This window comes from Coregonus clupeaformis, chromosome 24, assembly GCF_020615455.1.
Source record: "Coregonus clupeaformis isolate EN_2021a chromosome 24, ASM2061545v1, whole genome shotgun sequence".
Taxonomy (NCBI): Eukaryota; Metazoa; Chordata; class Actinopteri; order Salmoniformes; family Salmonidae; genus Coregonus; species Coregonus clupeaformis.
The window spans coordinates 60,455,860-60,476,666 of NC_059215.1; the positions used below are offsets into that span (position 1 = coordinate 60,455,860).

General features: G+C 44.2%; 1 protein-coding gene across 2 annotated transcripts in view; it reads left to right on the forward strand.

Moving 5' to 3' along the window:
* Positions 1 to 20,807, forward strand: part of nck2b (NCK adaptor protein 2b) — a 53,396-nt gene that overhangs the window by 15,187 nt on the left and 17,402 nt on the right. Inside the window, exons 1-2 of one of the 2 annotated variants that reach the window (XM_041845240.2) lie at positions 11,507 to 11,646; positions 16,690 to 16,931. In XM_041845240.2, coding sequence (XP_041701174.1) covers positions 16,706 to 16,931 — 226 coding nt within the window. In that variant the 5' untranslated portion in view covers positions 11,507 to 11,646; positions 16,690 to 16,705. Of the gene's footprint in view, positions 1 to 11,506; positions 11,647 to 16,689; positions 16,932 to 20,807 lie in introns of those variants that run through there. The other variant, XM_041845239.2, reaches the window with a different exon arrangement.

Consider the following 20,807-nt stretch of genomic DNA (forward strand, 5'->3'; position numbering starts at 1 on the left):
AGAGTATTTACAATGCCTGGAGAAAAGTTGAGCGTCTCAAGAACCACATCAATATGATATGATCAATCATTTATGCATTGTTGCGTTATGGCAAACCAAAAAACGGCTTCCAAAACTGACCGGTTTTGGTCATCAACATGTATCTGCAGCAGAAGCTTTGACAGAGTTATGTTAATGGAGTTGGGGTGGTACTGGGGTCAGAGTTACACACTGAGTGTTGAGAAAGGGAGTGGGTGAGAGAGATAGCTCTGCCACTGAGGGTTAACAACATTGTGACTGTGCGAGGCTCTGTTTAGAATAATACTAAATAATTTATTCAACTTTTATACTGCTATTCATAAAAAATATTATCTTAAAGCGATTTAAAGCAACAAAAAAAGACAAGCAATTTAGAAAAACAACATAATTCATGGAAGGTCATGAGAGGGTCAGGAAAGTTCATGGCTTGAGCGGTCATTGGAGGAAAGTGGTCATAAGGGGGAGAGCAAGCAAAGCTGGTCTGTGTCATCAAGGTGTCTCGCTGTCCCTCCCGTCTGTGTGGCTTCTCCATAGTAGGACTCGGATGAAGTTTGAGCTCAGCCACTGCAGTAGGACTCCGGAGTAGGTGTAGCTAGCTACTCCTTCACTATTACCAAAATGAAGTACCCACTTGGGTGAAGCTAAAGCAGTCACGTGGCGCCAGAAAGCACACCACATTTCAATAATAATTCAAGAGTAGCCTTAGTCCTCAATACGATCCTCATCACTCCACACCTCTGCTGTGCCGTCTTTCTTTCGGTTCCTCCATCCTCGACCACCGGACACTGTTTATGAGTACTGTGTTTATGAGTACTGTGTTTATGAGCTCTGCCTGCGTCAGTGTCGGAGAGTTAGACTGAGGACGGAAAGTTACAGGGAGTATGATGTACTATAGAGCCAATAATGCTCTGTGCGTCACAAGTTGTGGCCAGCTCTTCCAGATCAAAGACTAACACTCAGGGGCATTCTGAGAAAGGGAAAAGGGGAGGATGGTCAGGTGGAGAGGAAAGAGAACCGGGGGGGGATTTTTGGCCAAGCATCCACTGACTGTAGCTGTTTTTACATCCTTTCTTCTGTGTACTTGGAGCCCTGGCAGTAAAACTTGGATGATTTCTCTTTTCACACAGGGTCGGTTTGTTCTCTTCTTTTAGTTTTTTCTCGGCTTGAAAAAAAAGTTGAAGGCTTCCAAAGGTTTACTAGGGTGTTTTTTTTATTGACTAGCCTACATGGTTCTGACAGCCATTGGGACTCTCCTGTCTCTCTTAACACTATGACCCCTGACCTCTAACCCCTTGGCCCCTTCATTCCCGTTCTATTTTTACCCTACCATCCTCCTAACTGTTGCTCTCATCCCAACAGGCTACACAATGCTACTTTTCCCACCGCTGCCTCAGATCTGTTTGGGATTAAATGGCTGTTTTCCCAGAGCCACCGAGGTTTTCACATGTCCTCAAATGGCTTGGGTGAAATCTGAAATGTGGGACTCGTCAACATCATTGGGGTCTGATAGGCTCCTATGTACTCAATCTCTTTCTTAAATGAACGATGTGTAGGCTAATAGTGAAATGAACTGATGCTTACCATTAGTGCTGCGCAATTAATTGAAATTGCAATATTGACATGTGCAATATTCATATCGCAAATGCCATAAATGTAACATTCAAATGTAATAACGGTCCCCTGAGAAACTCTGACCAAACACTTTGCTTCCTACCCTGTCCCACTCTGATCAAACTGATAGAATCACTTGTATGTGTAAAGTAATGTCTAAAGTGTTTCCACCCCGATACTGTATAAATGTGTAAACTGTGTTTAGAGTTATAAGACAATAAAACCACTAACAGGGAAGATGGGTAGAAACTGTTGGAGGCGAACATTCCATAGTAAGGTGGGACCTAGAAACTGCTGAAAGCTATACTGTGGAAAGTCACAGGCGGCCTAAAGGTGGGCGGAGCAAAGTTCCTTTGTATGAAGGTATATAAAAAGCCTTTGTGTTTTTAGCGCCAGAGCTCTCATGAATAAAAAGACTGACCTATCGCAGAACGGGACTTTGTTTAATTCATTAATAAACCAGAGCCTTACACCCTCTGGGAATTATTCAAAGCTTGCAACCATTGAGAGAACACAATTCTCGTGACACAAACACTTTGCTTCCTACCCTGTCACACTCTGACCAAACACTTTGGTTCCTACAGTGTCTGATTTTGATCAAGCACTTTGGTTCCTACCCTGTCACACACTGACAAAACACTTTGGTTCCTACCCTGTCACAACAACTTCTACTGTACATGGCTTTGTCATTAGTTGTCGTACCAAACATATACTCAGAATATTAATTTTATTTATATGATTACAACAGTTCATCCAAGTGTTTAGATATATGGTTAAAAAATCGCAATTAGATTATTTGCCCATATAGTGCATTCCTGCTTACCATGTTAAATGGTAGCCTGATGGACCCAGATCTGTTTGTGCTGTCTTGCCAACTCACGAATGGTCACTGTAAAGCCAAACGCACAAACAAATCTGGAACCAGGCTATAGTTAAGTGGGTCAAGCTGGAAGGAAACTTGGTGAGAAGCATTTTTCAGGAGATAGGATAGGCTTGTCACTGTTTGCTGGAAGCCTTGTTAGCTGGATGGATGCCTGGCTGTGTGGAAGCGGACAGACGGTGATTCCAAACTACCTTGATCTCCACTGGGCTGTCATACTGTCAACACACCATCATCACAGGCTACACAGGATGTTTCTCCTGTAGCGCCTCGCTCCCATAAACATCTCTCTCTGAGTGGATGGATGATGCAAGCCCAGCTCAATCCTGTCACACACACACGGGGACACACACAGCACGCACGCAGACGCACACACCTGCAATAATCCATTCCTATCTGCAGGCATTCTGCCTTCAGATGTGTGACAACTGCTCAGTGTGCCAATTCACACTGAACAAAAATATAAACGCGACATGCAACAATATCAAAGATTTTACTGAGTTACTGTTCATATAAGGAAGTCAGTCAATAGAAATATACGCTATCTGTAATCTGCCCGGTACAGTTGAAACCGGGATTAATCCGTGAAGAGCACACTTCGCCAGCGTGCCAGTAGTCATCGAAGGTGAGCATTTGTACACTGAAATCGGTTACGATGCCGAACTGCAATCGGGTCAAGACCCTGAGACTGTTTCTGACAGTTTGGGCAGAAATTCTTCGGTTGTGCAAACCCACAGTTTCATCAGCTGTCCGGGTGGCTGGTCTCAGACGATCCTGCAGGTGAAGAAGCCTGATGTGGAGGTCCTGGGCTGGCGTGGTTACACATGGTCTGCGGTTGTGAGGCCGGTTGGACGTACTGCCAAATTCTCTAAAACTACGTTGGAGGCGGCTTATGGTAGAGAAATGAACATTCAATTATTTGGCAAAAACTCTGGTGGACATTCCTGCAGTCAGCATGCCAATTGCACGCTCCCTCAAAACTTGAGACATCTGTGGCATTGTGTTGTGTGACACAACTGCACATTTTAGAGTGGCCTTTTATTGGCCCCAGCAAAAGGTGCACCTGTGTAATGATCCTGCTGGTTAATCAGCTTCTTGATATGCCACACCTGTCAGGTGGATGGATTATCTTGGCAAAGGAGAAATAGTCACTAACAGGGATGTGAACAAATTTGTGCACAATTTGAGAGAAATAAGCTTTTTGTGCATATGGAACATTTCTGGGATCTTTTATTTCAGCTCATGAAACATCGGACCAACACTTCACGTTGCGTTTATATTTTGTTGCGTGGAAAATCATTTCTCCACAGTCACGGTGGCAATTTGAATGGCTTATACTTGTTCAGCCTCACAGTGTAATAACAGTAAGCTCCCTTTACATCATGGATTACCACCTTTTAAGGGGATACTGCTGCTTTCACCCTCAAAGTATAGTCGGATTAGCCATCTGTTAGAAGCTATAACTGGTCAGGCCACATAGTCATGAAAAACGATTGGTCTTGATTTTTGGTCCCCGGTATAAAGAAAGCATGGGAATGCTGTGACTCTGAGTGGGAGACAGAGATGGAGAGAATCCTCCTTCCCCCCTGCTCCCCTAGAGCACTATATAAGACAGAGTTCAAGGTCAATTTATTTTGGTTTGGCAGCGGTTTTAACAGCACTGTACAATGATACAGACATTCTGTTCCTCAAACAAGCTGGAACTCTGTCCGTTTCTATTGTTGAGGGAAATGGCATTGGCTGGGTTGTAAAATCAGCACAAGGCACAGTGAGATTGATCACAGAGGAGCTGGCGGCTGGCTGGCATGCAAACAAATGTCCCCAGCTTTAGAATTGATTTGCCTCTTGGCAGCAATGCTTTCACTCCTACTAAAGGATCTTTGTCATTTAAGGAAGAAGGCAAATGAGGCAGCGAAGCCGAGAACACTCCCCCACACTTAAACTGGGATCAAACTGTGTGTTTTTCTGTGTCAAGCAAAGCTATTAAATCACTTAGTATCCTTCTGTTTCTGTTGAGATAATAGATGTAGAAATATGTCTAATAAGCTCGCCTCTTTTCAGTTCTGTGCCTCTTCAATATTACAATAGAGGTCTAATGAAAGTGTGTATGCTTGTGTTTTAGACCACAGCTGTGCCAACACTGGATTGGCCTGGCCCTATAGCAGCCAATGTGTCAGCCAGCCTCTTCTGGTCTGTCTTCTGATACTAGTGGGCTGTGTTTAGGCAGCCCAATTCATTTAATTTTTTTTGACCAATCAGATCAGATGTGATTGGTCAAAAGACCAATTAGTGGAAAAAAACATCCACATTGTTCTGCCTGTGTAAACAAAGCCGTGGTGTCAGTTTGCACTGTGGTCTCTTGGCCCAGTGTCAACCATGTGACTCCTGACTGCCGTGAACCAGCTGCTGGGAAAGACTTGACCCTGGAGGGAAGAAGGGATCCATCGGAGGAGGGGAGGAGGAGACTGTGGCAGCAACACAAGGGGACCCCTGCACACAGGAAGTCAGAAGCGTGACCCCAAGTCCAGAGAGCACCATGGGAGCTGTCATAACACCAACAGCCTCTACAGACCAGTGCTAACCAGGCAGGCACTGACAGATAGACAGGGACACTAAACAGCAAAAAAAACAGTCGTCAGTCTGCATACACCGGCTCCGACGCTCGTTAGATGTGGCAGGGCTTGCAAACTATTACAGACTACAAAGGGAAGCGCAGCCGTGAGCTGCCCAGTGACACGAGCCTACCAGACAAGGTAAATTACTTCTATGCTCGCTTTGAGGCAAGCAACACTGAAGCTTGCATGAGAGCGTCAGCTGTTCCGGACGACTGTATGGTCACGCTCTCCGTAGCCGATGTTAGTAAGACCTTTAAACAGGTCAACATTCAGACGGATTACCAGGACGTGTACTCCGAGCATGAGCTGACCAACTGGCAAGTGTCTTCACTGACATTTTCAACCTGTCTCTGACTGAGTCTGTAATACCAACATGTTTCAAGCAGACCACCATAGTCCCTGTGCCCAAGAACACTAAGGTAACCTGCCTAAATGACTACAGACCCGTAGCACTCAAGTCTGAAGCCATGAAGTGCTTTGAAAGGCTGGTCATGGCTCACATCAACACCATTATCCCAGAAACCCTAGACCCACTCCAGTTCGCATACCGCCCCAACAGATCCACAGATGATGCAGTCTCTCTTGCGCTCCACACTGCCCTTTCCAACCTGGACAAAAGGAACACCTATGTGAGAATGCTATTCATTGACTACAGCTCAGCGTTCAACACCATAGTGCCCTCAAAGCTCATCACTAAGCTAAGGACCCTGGGACTAAACACCTCCCTCTACCTGACGGACCGCCCCCAGGTGGTAAGTAACAACACATCTGCCACGCTGATCCTCAACACGGGGGCCCCTTAGGGGTGCGTGCTCAGTCCCCTCCTGTACTCCCTGTTCACCCATGACTGGCCAGGCACGACTCCAACACCATCATTAAGTTTGCCGACGACACAACAGTGGTAGGCTTGATCACCGACAACGATGAGACAGCCTATAGGGAGGAGGTCAGAGACCTGGCAGTGTGGTGCCAGTATAACAACCTCTCCCTCAACATGATCAAGACAAAGGAGATGATTGTGGACTACAGGCAAAAGAGGACCGAGCACGCCCCCATTGTCATCGACGGGGCTGTAGTGGACTAGGTTGAGAGCTTCAAGTTCCTTTGTGTCCACATCACCAACAAACTATCATGGTCCAAACACACCAAGACAGTCGTGAAGAGGGCACGACAAAGCCTATTAGATTTGGCATGGGTCCTCAGATCCTCAAAGTTCTACAGCTGCACCATCGAGAGCATCCTGATTGGTTGCATCACTGCCTGGTATGGCAACTGCTCGGCCTCCGACCGCAAGGCACTACAGAAGGTAGTGCGTACTGCCCAGTTCATCACTGGGGCCAAGCTTCCTGCCATCCACATGATACTACATGATTCCATATGTGTTATTTCATAGTTTTGATGTCTTCACTATTATTCTACAATGTATAAAATAGTAAAAATAAAGAAAAACCATGGAATGAGTAGGTGTGTCCAAACTTTTGACTGGTACTGTACATATGTGGACGAGCAATGATAGAGCGGCATGGACTAAGATACAGTAGAATACAGTATATACATATGAGACTATTTGCATTAATAAGTAAGTAAGCATTTCACTGTAACGTCTACACCTGTTGTATTCGGCGCATGTGACAAATAACATTTGATTTGATTTGAAGACGTCTTTCCTGTCTTCATTGTATTGAACCAGCCTAGTGTTGAGATATGTTGGCTGTGTCTGATCAAACGGCTTCCACAAACTAATATTACAAAACACCACAATGTGGCCCCTAAAGGGAAGTTATTCATGAAAAACAAAAGAACATAATGAGAATCAGATGATACATTGTTAATTTGCAGTCTTTGGTCTTCCTCTTATTCAAGGACAGGCTTTAGAAATTCAAAGAGAATCGGCGAGAACCAAGAACAACATAAAATACCTTCCTATTACAGCTGGTAGTGAGATCCTTATCTTTAACAGACTATTACCGAGAAAGAGAAATGGGAGCGCTCAGAGACATTTATGGGTTATAAAAGCAAACGTCACTTAAATTAAGAAATTGCTGCGCTGGGAGGAGAGGGAGGGAGAGAGAGAGAGAGAGCAAAAGAGAGAAGCTGTAGAGCTGTAGTAAAAACGTTGACCTTTGAAAAAGCCGTTCAACATGGTACTGTGGGATAAGTGGAACTGAATACTGTTGGATCATCACATTCGACTCGTCTCCGGGTCTCAACTGCATGGGGAAATGTAGTGATTTTAGCAGGTCTGAACCCAACCGCTCATCTGTCTTTCTTAGGGAAGTGCAGTTTGGGAGCAGTGTGGTGCAACAGTGAGTATAGGGACGCTTTCCAGTTCAGTCACTGTAAGCCAGCACTGAAATAGCCTAGGCCTACACTTACATTTGTATTCATATGAATGTCGAATAAAACATTTTTTTTTTTTTTACATTTGTAGTATATCAATCTATAAGAGCTTCAATCTATAAGAGCCCGTCATACCCACACTTAAGCCTGCAGCTTGCAGCAGCAGCTGTACACCTGAGTGCACCTGTCTGTCTGTTCCTCTGTGAACTAGAGCATGGCTAAACCCGGCTCTCTGTATTTCTCCTAGACTGGGAAGCCACAAGCTAGTGCACACCATTCTACTACTGTGGCCTGCACAGCAAGAATACGCAGACTTAGGCCAAATCAACAAACCTTTATCAAGACAGTTTTGGATATGGTCCGTCCTGTTTATGTAAGTCATACTGTTTACTTCCAGGCTAACACCTGATTCCACCTACGTAGGGTCGTCGTCCCCTCCCCCTGTGCTTTGAACAACCAACATTTTGATAGTTTGTAGGGCTTCATCTTTATTTTTCAAATTGGAGTGATTTATGTCAGATGTGTTGATTCGTGACCTACACACATTCTGCTAGCTAAACCATCTGCATATTAGAGATACACAATTACACATCAGCCCCTCAACAGGGGATTGTGGACTCGTCACATCCCAGCCAGACATATCCAAGGACATTTATTATGATGATGATGACGACGATGGGGATTACTCTATCTGGGCATCAGCACACTCAGCCTGACTAAATGTAATTTAAAAGTCCATGGATTTTTATGTATGGAGGATATTTGTCTCTGTTTTTCTCTCTGTCACTCGCTTCCTCTTTTTATTTCCCTCTATTGCTCTCGCTCCCCCCCTCTCCTTTGAACAGATGATCCCTCTCTTTGCCCCCAGCACAGTGTATTTGGCTGCTGTTCACCATGCTCTGAGCATTATGTTGCTGTAATAAAAATGGAAGCCGCCTTTCGTGCTGCTGCCGTGTTCAGCTCTGGCTCTGCATGTCTCATCCTTCTGTTCTGCTGGTCTGTGTAGACTCTAGCTTTCGGCCCAGTGTTTGAACAGGAGTTCAGACAGAGGCACATCAACAGACCCCAGTCCTCCAGGACCACATCCAGATTTGTGTTGCTCCCAGGCAAAGTGTAAATGTAGCACTCATTCAAAGGCAATAAGGAAAGGTAGCTGACTTTGTGGCCCTCAAGGACAGGAGTTCTTCATCCCTGTGTTGAGAAAGACCCAGAGAAACTTAGCTGGCTTCTAGGCTATCTGCAGGGGTTGATGGGTGGCTCAATAGCAGATGTTTCAAATTGGTTAAAAATGAGTGTCTGTATCCCTGTACGGGGAGTAGTGGTGTGCTTGAAGCCTCCAGAATATACTTTTTTAGACTGAACTACAACTCTGGTGTCCCATCAGACATGGTTGCTGTAGGATACCTAGTAGAGATCAAAGGATGACAGAGTAGTTCATGTAATGAAGTTGAGAAAGAGTGGACCCTGGGGACTACCTGTCTCCTGTCACACAAACAGACACACCAGGGTTTCCGTTAGGAAAATGTGGCGCTGGACATTTGACTGGCGGCATTTTAATTTACAGGACATTTGAGAAATTTACCGGACCCATATGCATTGGGTGCATATTCTGATTAGGGCGTCCACCCACGGTGCACAGAATGACAGAAATCACATTTAGATTATTGTAATTCATATTAACAGAACATGCAAATCGAGGATTCAACAATGTGCAGTCCTTCTTACCAAATTCTGATGCACACTTTTGAAGATGTTCCAATAATTGTCCACATTTACTTTTCCACAGCCAACAAGATGCGTAACGAACAGCAAAATCACAAGCCTATGTCAATCTACTATCCCCCATAGTAGAAAAGTTGACCCATTCTATTGGTCAGCTTGTTGAGAAATACATGGCCTATTCCAAACAGACTCTGGGACAGTTGTGGAACGATTGATTCCAAATTCATACAACCAGTAGGCCTAGGCGACATAAACCCCCCCATAAAAAAGCAATGAGTTTAATGCAACAGATCAGAACGTTTAGCTTAAAATGTTGATAAACTATTATTTCTTCACATTATAAGGGCAGCAATGAGCACAAGGCAGTACTACTCGCGAAGGTTCGTTCAATAATGCAATAAGCGGGAAAACACTTGTCAAAAGGGCACCGCACATGCACACAGTTTCAAGTGACAGAGATGAAAATATCTGTTGGAAATGTAGAAAGAGGGGAGATTTAAAATGCAACAACTAGCATGTATTGCTAATATGACTAGGATTGTGCCTTTGGCTACTGGAAAATGAAACAAAGTTGATATAAAATAATTGCCTCCACGGATATGGTCTGATTTTGGCTAGCCTACAAGGTAAGACATGCCTCATAATATGTAGTAAAAGGTTCAGGTTTCAAACAATTAAGTATATGTTTTAAAAATGTATGCTGCCTCCAGGTCATTGCAAAGTGGTGTGTGACACGCTGATGTAGCAGCAGCTCGCGCTGTCTGACAGATTTCCCGCTCAAAGACTCTGTATCTGTATGCTGTACGCATGTAATAAATAAGATGCATAACGAATATACTGTACAAACTCACCAATTTTAATACCACTAAATTAAGCAAATGAACCTATAGACCGATGAGCATGACCAGTCAAATGTATTTACTTCAACTGGTATTTCCATCAATGAATAGGCTAAAACATTTTCGCAATGAGATTTTGTATTCTTTTCCCGGACAATTGGCCGGCGGCAATTTTATTTATTGACTTTTGTATTTTTTTATTGGCCAAAAGCCAGCTATTACCGACTAACCGAAACCCTGACAAACACACATACACACACAAAATGTGTCTATTAGTTCCACACTGCTCACATGCCCTCCTCTTGGCATGGCATGACATGGTACCCTGGCAGTGGGCCCTGCTGTCAGGGCTCGTTAGGCCTAGGTGAGCTGAGACACGCCACCCAGCCAGCAGGGGGTCGAAGAGGGGAAGGGGGGTGGAGCGGAGAGCACAGCTGGCTGTGGGAACCGTGCTGAGCCTCTGTCTTATGGGCCTCTGTGTCGCACCATCCACATACTCTCCCTCTTGTGCTCTGCCTGCTTCTAAAACCTCTAATCCAGTCTGTACTGGAAGCTCTGCACTGCCTTCTCCTATAGCCTCTAACTCAGTCTGTACTGGAAGCTCTTCACTGCCTTCTCCTATAGCCTCTAACCCAGTCTGTACTGGAAGCTCTTCAATGCCTTCTCCTATAGCCTCTAACCCAGTCTGTACTGGAAGCTCTTCACTGCCTTCTCCTATAGCCTCTAACCCAGTCTGTACTGGAAGCTCTTCAATGCCTTCTCCTATAGCCTCTAACCCAGTCTGTACTGGAAGCTCTTCACTGCCTTCTCCTATAGCCTCTAACCCAGTCTGTACTGGAAGCTCTGCACTGCCTTCTCCTATAGCCTCTAACCCAGTCTGTACTGGAAGCTCTTCACTGCCTTCTCCTATAGCCTCTAACCCAGTCTGTACTGGAAGCTCTGCACTGCCTTCTCCTATAGCCTCTAACCCAGTCTGTACTGGAAGCTCTGCACTGCCTTCTCCTATAGCCTCTAACCCAGTCTGTACTGGAAGCTCTGCACTGCCTGGTCCTATAGCCTCTAACCCCGTCTGTACTGGAAGCTCTGCACTGCCTGGTCCTATAGCCTCTAACCCCGTCTGTACTGGAAGCTCTGCACTGCAGCCCCGTCAGTCCACAGGTTTCCCGGTTGAGGTCATTGTCTTGATAGCACTCTGCTGCTCTCATACTGAGTGACATGATGACGAGCCTCTCTTCCAGCTCTCTCCTGGTCGTCACATTGATCATCATTGGCCCCCCGTCCTCCTTTCTCTAATGAAAGACATCACTCTTTCTGCCCCCTCTCTCTCTCCCTCTCCCTTTGTATTACTCGCCCCATCCCCTTCTCTCACCTTCCCCCATCTCTCTCTTACTCTCCCCCTCTCCTCCCCTTCTCTCCTGGTTCTCAGACGAATGAAAAGGATCCTCAGATTGGATTACAGAGCTGGCTGAGACTGAGATGAGGGGATTGGCTGAGTTGGGCCTGATTTAAACCCGTTAGGAATCTCTCTCTACCCGCTACAGGCAGCTCCGACCATGCTGCACGTTTATGCAATTACACTGAAAACTGGTCCACGTCCTCCCCAGCCTCCTGGTTCTCTAGGGTAATCCCTGCTCTCCATAAGTGCTCTCTGCTATTGGTTAATACATGCTTTGTGCCATAATGATCTATTAAAGACTTGAAAGTTATTATTAAGTAATACCTGCTTAACCTTCCTTTCAGTTCAGTATTATATTTGTGGAAATGCACAAAATACACAAGATGCACAATAAGAAATTGTGATTTTTGTAGACTTAAAAAGATGAGAGAGGCCTGTAATTTTCATCATAGGTACACGTCAACTATGACAGACAAATTGAGAAAAAAAATCCAGAAAATCACATTGTAGGATTTTTAATGAATTTATTTGCAAATTATGGTGGAAAATAAGTATTTGGTCACCTACAAACAAGCAAGATTTCTGGCTCTCACAGACCTGTAACTTCTTCTTTAAGAGGCTCCTCTGTCCTCCACTCATTACCTGTATTAATGGCACCTGTTTGAACTTGTTATCAGTATAAAAGACACCTGTCCACAACCTCAAACAGTCACACTCCAAACTCCACTATGGCCAAGACCAAAGAGCTGTGAAAGGACACCAGAAACAAAATTGTAGACCTGCACCAGGCTGGGAAGACTGAATCTGCAATAGGTAAGCAGCTTGGTTTGAAGAAATCAACTGTGGGAGCAATGATTAGGAAATGGAAGACATACAAGACCACTGATAATCTCCCTCGATCTGGGGCTCCACGCAAGATCTCACCCCGTGGGGTCAAAATGATCACAAGAACGGTGAGCAAAAATCCCAGAACCACACGGGGGGACCTAGTGAATGACCTGCAGAGAGCTGGGACCAAAGTAACAAAGCCTACCATCAGTAACACACTACGCCGCCAGGGACTCAAATCCTGCAGTGCCAGACGTGTCCCCCTGCTTAAGCCAGTACATGTCCAGGCCCGTCTAAAGTTTGCTAGAGTGCATTTGGATGATCCAGAAGAGGATTGGGAGAATGTCAGATGAAACCAAAATAGAACTTTTTGGTAAAAACTCAACTCGTCGTGTTTGGAGGACAAAGAATGCTGAGTTGCATCCAAAGAACACCATACCTACTGTGAAGCATGGGGGTGGAAACATCATGCTTTGGGGCTGTTTTTCTGCAAAGGGACCAGGACTTCTGATCCGTGTAAAGGAAAGAATGAATGGGGCCATGTATCGTGAGATTTTGAATGAAAACCTCCTTCCATCAGCAAGGGCATTGAAGATGAAACGTGGCTGGGTCTTTCAGCATGACAATGATCCCAAACACACCGCCCGGGCAACGAAGGAGTGGCTTCGTAAGAAGCATTTCAAGGTCCTGGAGTGGCCTAGCCAGTCTCCAGATCTCAACCCCATAGAAAATCTTTGGAGGGAGTTGAAAGTCCATGTTGCCCAGCGACAGCCCCAAAACATCACTGCTCTAGAGGAGATCTGCATGGAGGAATGGGCCAAAATACCAGCAACAGTGTGTGAAAACCTTGTGAAGACTTACAGAAAACGTTTGACCTGTCTCATTGCCAACAAAGGGTATATAACAAAGTATTGAGAAACTTTTGTTATTGACCAAATACTTATTTTCCACCATAATTTGCAAATAAATTCATTAAAAATCCTACAATGTGATTTTCTGGATATTTTTTTCTCATTTTGTCTGTCATAGTTGACGTGTACCTATGATGAAAATTACAGGCCTCTCTCATCTTTTTAAGTGGGAGAACTTGCACAATTGGTGGCTGACTAAATACTTTTTTCCCCCACTGTATTTGGCAAGATATGAGAGATGCATTTCAGCATACATTTTCAAGATATCAACAATTGTTTCAGGAAAAGTCTAATGAATACTTCTCAGAACCAGCACACTAAATCTGATGAATGCACAAGCTTCTGAAGCTAAGATATATCAATAGTGATGGGGAAAAATCGATGCAGTTACATATTGAGATAATATTTTTGACGATATATCGTTTTGACTATCACAATATTACTTTTGCGCTAGTTGGCTGTACCTGCACCAAAACGTCAATGTTTTTCCATCATAGCTTGTTCTCCATCTTCTTTTTTAAATAGGGAGCCAATTTGTTTTCAGTACTTTTATTTACATCAAAACTCGTTTTCTCATGGCTCTCTCTTGTCCCTCTGCAGCAGACATATGGTGAGCAATATGTTTGGACCATGGAATCGCAATAAAATTACAGTATTGACTCGCAATAAATATAATATATATAAATATAATATCGTATCGTGATAATATCATATCATGAGGTCCCTGGCAATTCCCAGCCCTAGATATCCAATATCCATCACATCCACAACCGTTATGGATGTTACGGATATCAGAACGCGTAAAAAGGATACTGACAATTAAAAGAGAAACCAATTATAGACCATATAAAACCTTGTTGAAAGTTGGCTTTACAGAGAAAGTTTAAAGATGTAAGGTGCATGTTTTACAAAAACGTATCCTAAAAAAACGTTATGGATCTTACATTGCATGTCCCAGTCACCCCCCATATATTTACAAGACAGTAGAACATGCAAACAAAACTCAAGACTCTTACATTTGTTCTGTATTGCTTCATTAACACCTCATCTTCATAACTAACACTGGGAGACAGCTGTGAGTGGACGAACAAGCTCTGTGAGCCCTTTCTGAAAGCCATAAAATATGAATGTCTAAAAAACTTTTTTTGAGACTTGGCCTCCTACCCTGTAATGGTCAAAATTCATGCAATTTCCTAGTTAAACTGGTCAAATAAATAAATAAATATAGACCTTAAGGATAATTATGAACGTGGTTTCATTTGGAAATGCCTAACTTTATTTGTACATGCTTAGGTTGACCTTCCCACTGAATCGCCCCTATATGCCCAATGCTTGGGATAAAACCTAAAATGTTTCTAAAGAAAAGGAGCTTAGGGTACTATCAGACAGAAGTCTAGTTGACTAACTAAAACTGTATAATCAATAAAGGTGGTTTAAAATGTTGGCAGGCAAAGAAGGATTTATGGTGTGGTGAGGTAAATATGTTTTATGGGTTTGCAATTTGCATGTCTGTTTTCAGCATTAGGCCTAAAGCAACTTCTGCTTGAATAGAAGTTCTTCAACTTGTTTGTGCCTTTAACCCTGCCAGTTGATGACAGTAGCCTTTATCAGGCTCTTCCTGCCCTACGGTCATGGATGAGAGAGGAAAGAATTCCTGTGACATCATCACTCTCAGACAATAGTGGCTTTCTCTTGCTGGGTCGCTGAGGTTCTTTACTGTAGCCTTACTGTGTCATATCAACCTCAATGGGCTGTAGAAATAACAGCGAATCAGTAAAGAGACAACCCTTGCAGCCCCACATACTTGTTTCCTGGACCCTGGTTAAACCTATTCTTAGACTAAAGAGAACTTTAAATCGAGGTGAGCATGTTTTTTATTCAAAGAGTTTGATCTGGGTCCGGTAAACTGTCCCTCAGAGTTGGAGAGAGACTGTATGAACTGTGAATAAGGTGGTCTCAGTCAGGCAGAGAAGTGGCCAGTGGTTAGTGTGACAGCTCTGAAGTGTGTGCATTATCATTTTTGCTTGGCGCCTCGAACCCCGCAGCCCTCCCTCCCTCCCTGACTTGTCAAGGCCGCCCCGCTGAAGGGTGATGGGTGAGAGGCCTGGGGACTCCGGTGCTGGCTGGCTCACAGCCTCATCCCTGTGGAGGGTGTCAGGACGATGGGGGAGCGCAGCTCTGACTGGCCCTGGAAGGAAAAACAGCCTGTCACTGCAATACCTCTGTCTAACACCACAGTCTTGCTGGAGACACCATCCATGTTGTCTCTCTCTCTCTCTCTTGCTTTCTCTATTTCTCATTCTCTCCCTGAATCTACTGTCTCCTTTTAACTTCCTCTCTCATCTCTTTTACTTCCTCACCCCCCATGTCCCTAATGTCTCTATCTTGGTATCTCACTCTTTTGTTTTTTCTCTCTCTCTTTCTCCCATCCCTCCCTCCATCTCTCTCGCTCCATGAATAGACACCCAGTCCTTCTGTTGTTGACCCTCTGTGCAGCAGCACTAGATATCTCCTGGAGCTGTTTGATTTATACCTTATTAGGCCTGCATGTGCTGGCTGCCTTACCTCTCTCGCTCTCTCTCTCTCTCTCCCTCTACTCCCTTCTCTCTCTCCGGCTATCTCTCTCCCTCTCTCTCTACTCCCTTCTCTCTCTTTCCCTCCCTCCCTCCCTCCCACCATAAGTCGTGTTTATAGACACATTTAACATAGAACAGTGCTCTGCTCCGTGTGTCGCTGAATAATTCAGTACATTTAAGATGAATAAGAGAAGCTGGTAAAAGGGAGAGGCTCTTGTGTGGTTTGGAAGCAAAGCTGGAACTCCCAGCTCAGTCTAGAAGGAGGGAAGGAGAGGGTTCCTTTGATTGCAGTTAGTGGGGTAGTTCTGCATGTAGGTCTACTTACCTTGAGTCCTGAGTGTCATACATACTCATTTACACACACACACAGTAGGTCTCAGCCAACCTGAATTACAGGGCAGAGAGGCTCCGCTCTGCCAGATGTCTTACAACAACAGCTGTGTGGCAGACACGCGAGTGCCAAGACCAGGCCTGCACACTGTCAGTCTGAGACACACAGACCATAGTGGTGGATGGCACCATCCCTCTGAGATTGGCTTCTGTGTGTGTGTGTGTGTGTGTGTGTGTGTGTGTGTGAGTGAAACCGGTTCTCTCATAATTTCTAATGTTGCACGGAAACTTCTCACCTCATCATTATATTAATGTGTGTGTGTTGCTGGTGTTTGTATTGGTATGTTAAATTCCCTGTTAACTAGGGCAGGGACGATTCCTTAATATCGTGGCAAGGAAACAAAACACGAAGTGGATTTAACTTCTTTAGGAAAACAGCCCTAATGTTGGAAACAAACATCATGTTGTCATCCAGAGTTACATGTATTTATTTTACATAAAGCAGGTTTTTAACAGACTAAAGAGTTTGGTCTGCTTCGTTTTGGAAAGGGTATCGTCACAGCCCTACTGTTAACCCCACCCTGACCTAACAGTATGTCTCCCTGTGTCTCTCTGTGTTCCAGAGGGACTCCATGAAAGATGACAGAGGAGGTGATTGTTATAGCCAAGTGGGACTACTCGGCTCAGCAGGAACAGGAACTTGACATCCGGAAAAATGAGCGGCTGTGGCTCCTGGATGACAGTAAGACATGGTGGAGGGTGAGGAATGCCTCCAACCGGACCGGCTACGTCCCCTCTAACTATGTGGAGAGGAAAAACAGCCTAAAGAAGGCCTCGCTGGTGAAAAACATCAAAGACACACTGGGTGAGTTGGGTTCAGTGTGTAGGTGGGTGGACCAGGGTGAGTGTGTGCGTACGACAGGGCATCTCTCTGCTGTTTTCTAGGGGTGCCCCCACAGAGGCGTCTCACCTCATCATGTGATTCAGGATGAATAAACACTGTTAAATGCTTGACTACCTCACACACTTACACTGTCCAGTTAGCAATGTTTTCTCAAGGATGTTGATGTGTAAACAGTGTGTTTAATACAGAAGAGTTTTGTTTTGTAAGGAAGGCATTGCTTAGGCTATTCATTATCAGGCAAGGTAAAGCTGGTGTGATCGATCAGGAGAAATGCAGGTATTAAAGCAGCTTTTGTTCAGGCATTGAAGCATATTTTTCCCAGGTCAGAGGAGGTAAGGACTAATGAAATATGAAGAGCAAGGCTTAAAGGTTTTCTTGGATGGACAACGGCTGGGATTAGCTGATCTCCGGTAATTCTCACTGTGGAATGATAGGGTAGAACTCTTACCCTTATTAGGCTAATTAATTAATCTCCGTTGGTAGATACTAAGATGTTCATACTCACAGAGAATTGGAGATCATTTCCAATGGCGCGAAAGCGCAAGGTGATGCAAATATATTTTTTTAATGGTCGACACTCAACAGTGATACTGAGCAATAGGAACTGAAGTTGTGATGAGATGGAACCTTGCCATTCAATGTTATCAGTGAAGAATAGGCGCATGCATTAGAAATGCACAAGATAGATGAGACTTCTAACTGAAAGAATAGGATAACTAACCAAGAGGATTTCTCCCAGTGCTTTGCCTAGTTGTCAGAGTTCTTGACAGACAATGCAATTAAAAACCTGCACCTTGTCTGTTCCCAGTGCCAGGTCTCTGATCAACCATGCATCCTATGCTGAAAACAGAGAGATGGAGAGACTTAGAATGTGTAAGAGAGAGAAAGAAAGAGAGCGAGACAGGGAGGATGTTGGTAGTAAATCTCTGTCAGGAGAAACAGGCCATGGCCCATGGCATTTACTGTCCCTGAATACTCCCTTATCTGATGTAGCTGTACACCATCTGTACTCTCACTCTCACTTTTGTTCTCTCTTTCTCTCTGTGAATTAATGAGCCTTGGAACTTCAGGAAACATTTTTCACATTTCTAATCTCCCCTGTCATCCATGGCAGATGAATAATCTACATAATGTTTAGTGAGGATAAATTGAGAAGATAAGAGTTGGAGCCCTAGGCAGGCAGAGAGTGGACAGCTCACCATGGACATATGGCACGTGTTGTGCTGTTTAGGGAATAATCGATCATTTGATGGCTGTTCTGGACTGCAGCTGACAGATCGATATATTACCTCCATCATGACAGTCTGATAGAGTCTCCTACTGTATGTTATGGGAACCTCAAGGGCACATGTAGTAAATTGGGGGTTAAATTAATCTGGTTTTGAGTGGAGGGGAATGGTATTGAGTTTTAAGAACTGTAAAGCCAAGCTATGACAGCTGATGGTAACACCAGATGCAACCAGAGCCAGCCATTTAGTTTATGGGATGCAACCAGAGCCAACTATTTAGTTTATTGGATATCTTTGGTATGGCTGGCTTTCTTTTCTCTCTGTCTCTAGAAACATAGTTCACTGCTGTTCCTCCCTAATGGTTTTGGATATTATGGTGTTCCACTCTTCATTGGCTTATGTCCATGCCTTTTCAGTCAAAGGATGTCAGTCTTGGTTGCATATTGCTCCCAAGATTGCATTGTTCCCAAGGTTGCATCATGCTTCACAATCCACAATTTGCTCTGTCAGTGGAATGCATTTGTAACCTTCAACTTGCAACACCATGCCATGTGGATCCCTCTGGAAGGATAGAGAGCACTAGAAGATGTTTCCATCAGTAAAAACATTTATTTGGCAACACGCCATGCTGCTCTGCTCGGTGGATAGTTATAATAAGCTTCACAGAGGTTACACAGATCTGGCTCATCACAGTGATAACCTACTTCCTGTATTCTCTATCAAACTCCCAACAGCATCGCTGTGGAGTGTTCAGATATACATATGTTATGTAGAACAGACATTCCTCCATGACAGAATAAGGAATCATGTTGGCTCTATTCATGATATTTCTATCTGCCACGTTCAACACATTTGCTTACTGAATGTGACTCTGGTCTGCATTGGACTATTAGGCCTATACTATATCTGTTTAAGTGATAATGCCCTCGAAGCTGGCACAGGTAAACCGTGCCAATATATCCTCCAAACACTGGCTTCGAAGGCATTATCACATTTATACAACGGGTTACCAACATATTCAAATAATGATTGACATATTTTCATAAAAAACTTTATTTTGATTAATTTATTCATACTATTTCATTCTTCCACGAGATATAGTCCTGACACAAATCTAGGGTTGCTACTGACGCTGGCTGGTTGTTCGTTCTATCGGTTCGGTTGCCAGAGACGCGACCCAGTCGTTAAGTATTTTTGTTCTGTATCTATGGACGCGACCCAGTCGTTCGTTCTAAATGTTCCATTGCCATACTGGCTGGCAACGTTCTTATCCCTTGCTTGCTAGCTAGCCAACTACGGTTAACTTAGTCATGTCAAACAGTGCAGCCAGAGTAACTGCAAAGTAGCTGCATTTGCATTTGTTTAAGCTGTTTTCTAGTGACATGGATTTGGATACATTCATAAGAATGAGCTAATGATGCGCGATTTCACCTGGCATCGAAAATGTGCGCTCTCGTTAGGACACTGTTGTTCAGAGGAGCTAGCCAACAACACAGCTAACACAATCACTTCAAACTGAAGCTGGAAAGACTGCAAACTAGCTGCATTATGTTTTGTTTGACCTGTTTTCTGTTGACATTTCTTTGTATATGTCCATAACAACTATGCTGATTCATGATTTCGACTGGCTGAGAAAAGCTGTCTGTCTCGTCCCGACTCCCGACCCCCGACACGTTCACTACTATGGGACAGCTGGAGATCACATTTCAATATGGAAACAATGTTGCAAATGTCGGAGAGACAGACCGCAAGTTTTATACAAATCTCCGCTGTTGAAAACCAATTGCTTGTCTAAAAGAAATGGGAGATAATGTCCAGAGAGTGGACTGTCTGGTTGGGCTGATGACAGTGGATTGTGCAGTGAGATGGAACAGAGTAAATAGGCATTTCAACGTCATAGATTTAGCTGGTGGTAACTTGTTGAATAAACACCGGCTGGAATGCGGTTTTAACCAATCAGCGTCCAGGATTAGACCCACCCGTTGTATAAATAGTGAGTAACCTGAGGGTGTTTTCTGCTGCTACCAGTAACACATATTCTTCCCTATCAATCCAACTATTGATCAATTAATATAACCCTGGTGACACTGTTTAAAGGGGGAACTCTAAATCCACGACAGCTCTCTTTGTTCTCTGGGCCCAGAGCGCTGAGAGCACTGAAATAATGTTGTCAGGGCTGTAGTGAGACAGAGCTTTTTGGCTTCGCACACCACACACCACACACCACACACACACCACACACCACACACACACCACACACACACACACACAAAAAGCCAGATCACGGGAGCATAGCTGGAATAGTTATTGAGTGTTCTCTCTCTTTGAGATAGAGGCAGATGAAGTGCTGTGAGGTGGGAGGTGAGTGTTACTGCTTTGTGCATTCCTCACACTCAAATACCATCAGGCTTACGTACTGTACACCGTGATTCCTAATGCGGACACGCGCTTAAACATACGCTTAAACGCACAAGCCTTGAACGCACAAGCCTTGAACGCACACACACACACACGTGAACTTGCTGACTGCTATGTTCTTGTTGTATTGAATTGATTGCATCCCCCATAGGGTCAGTGGACATTTTTCAGAACATAAACCAATCATCTC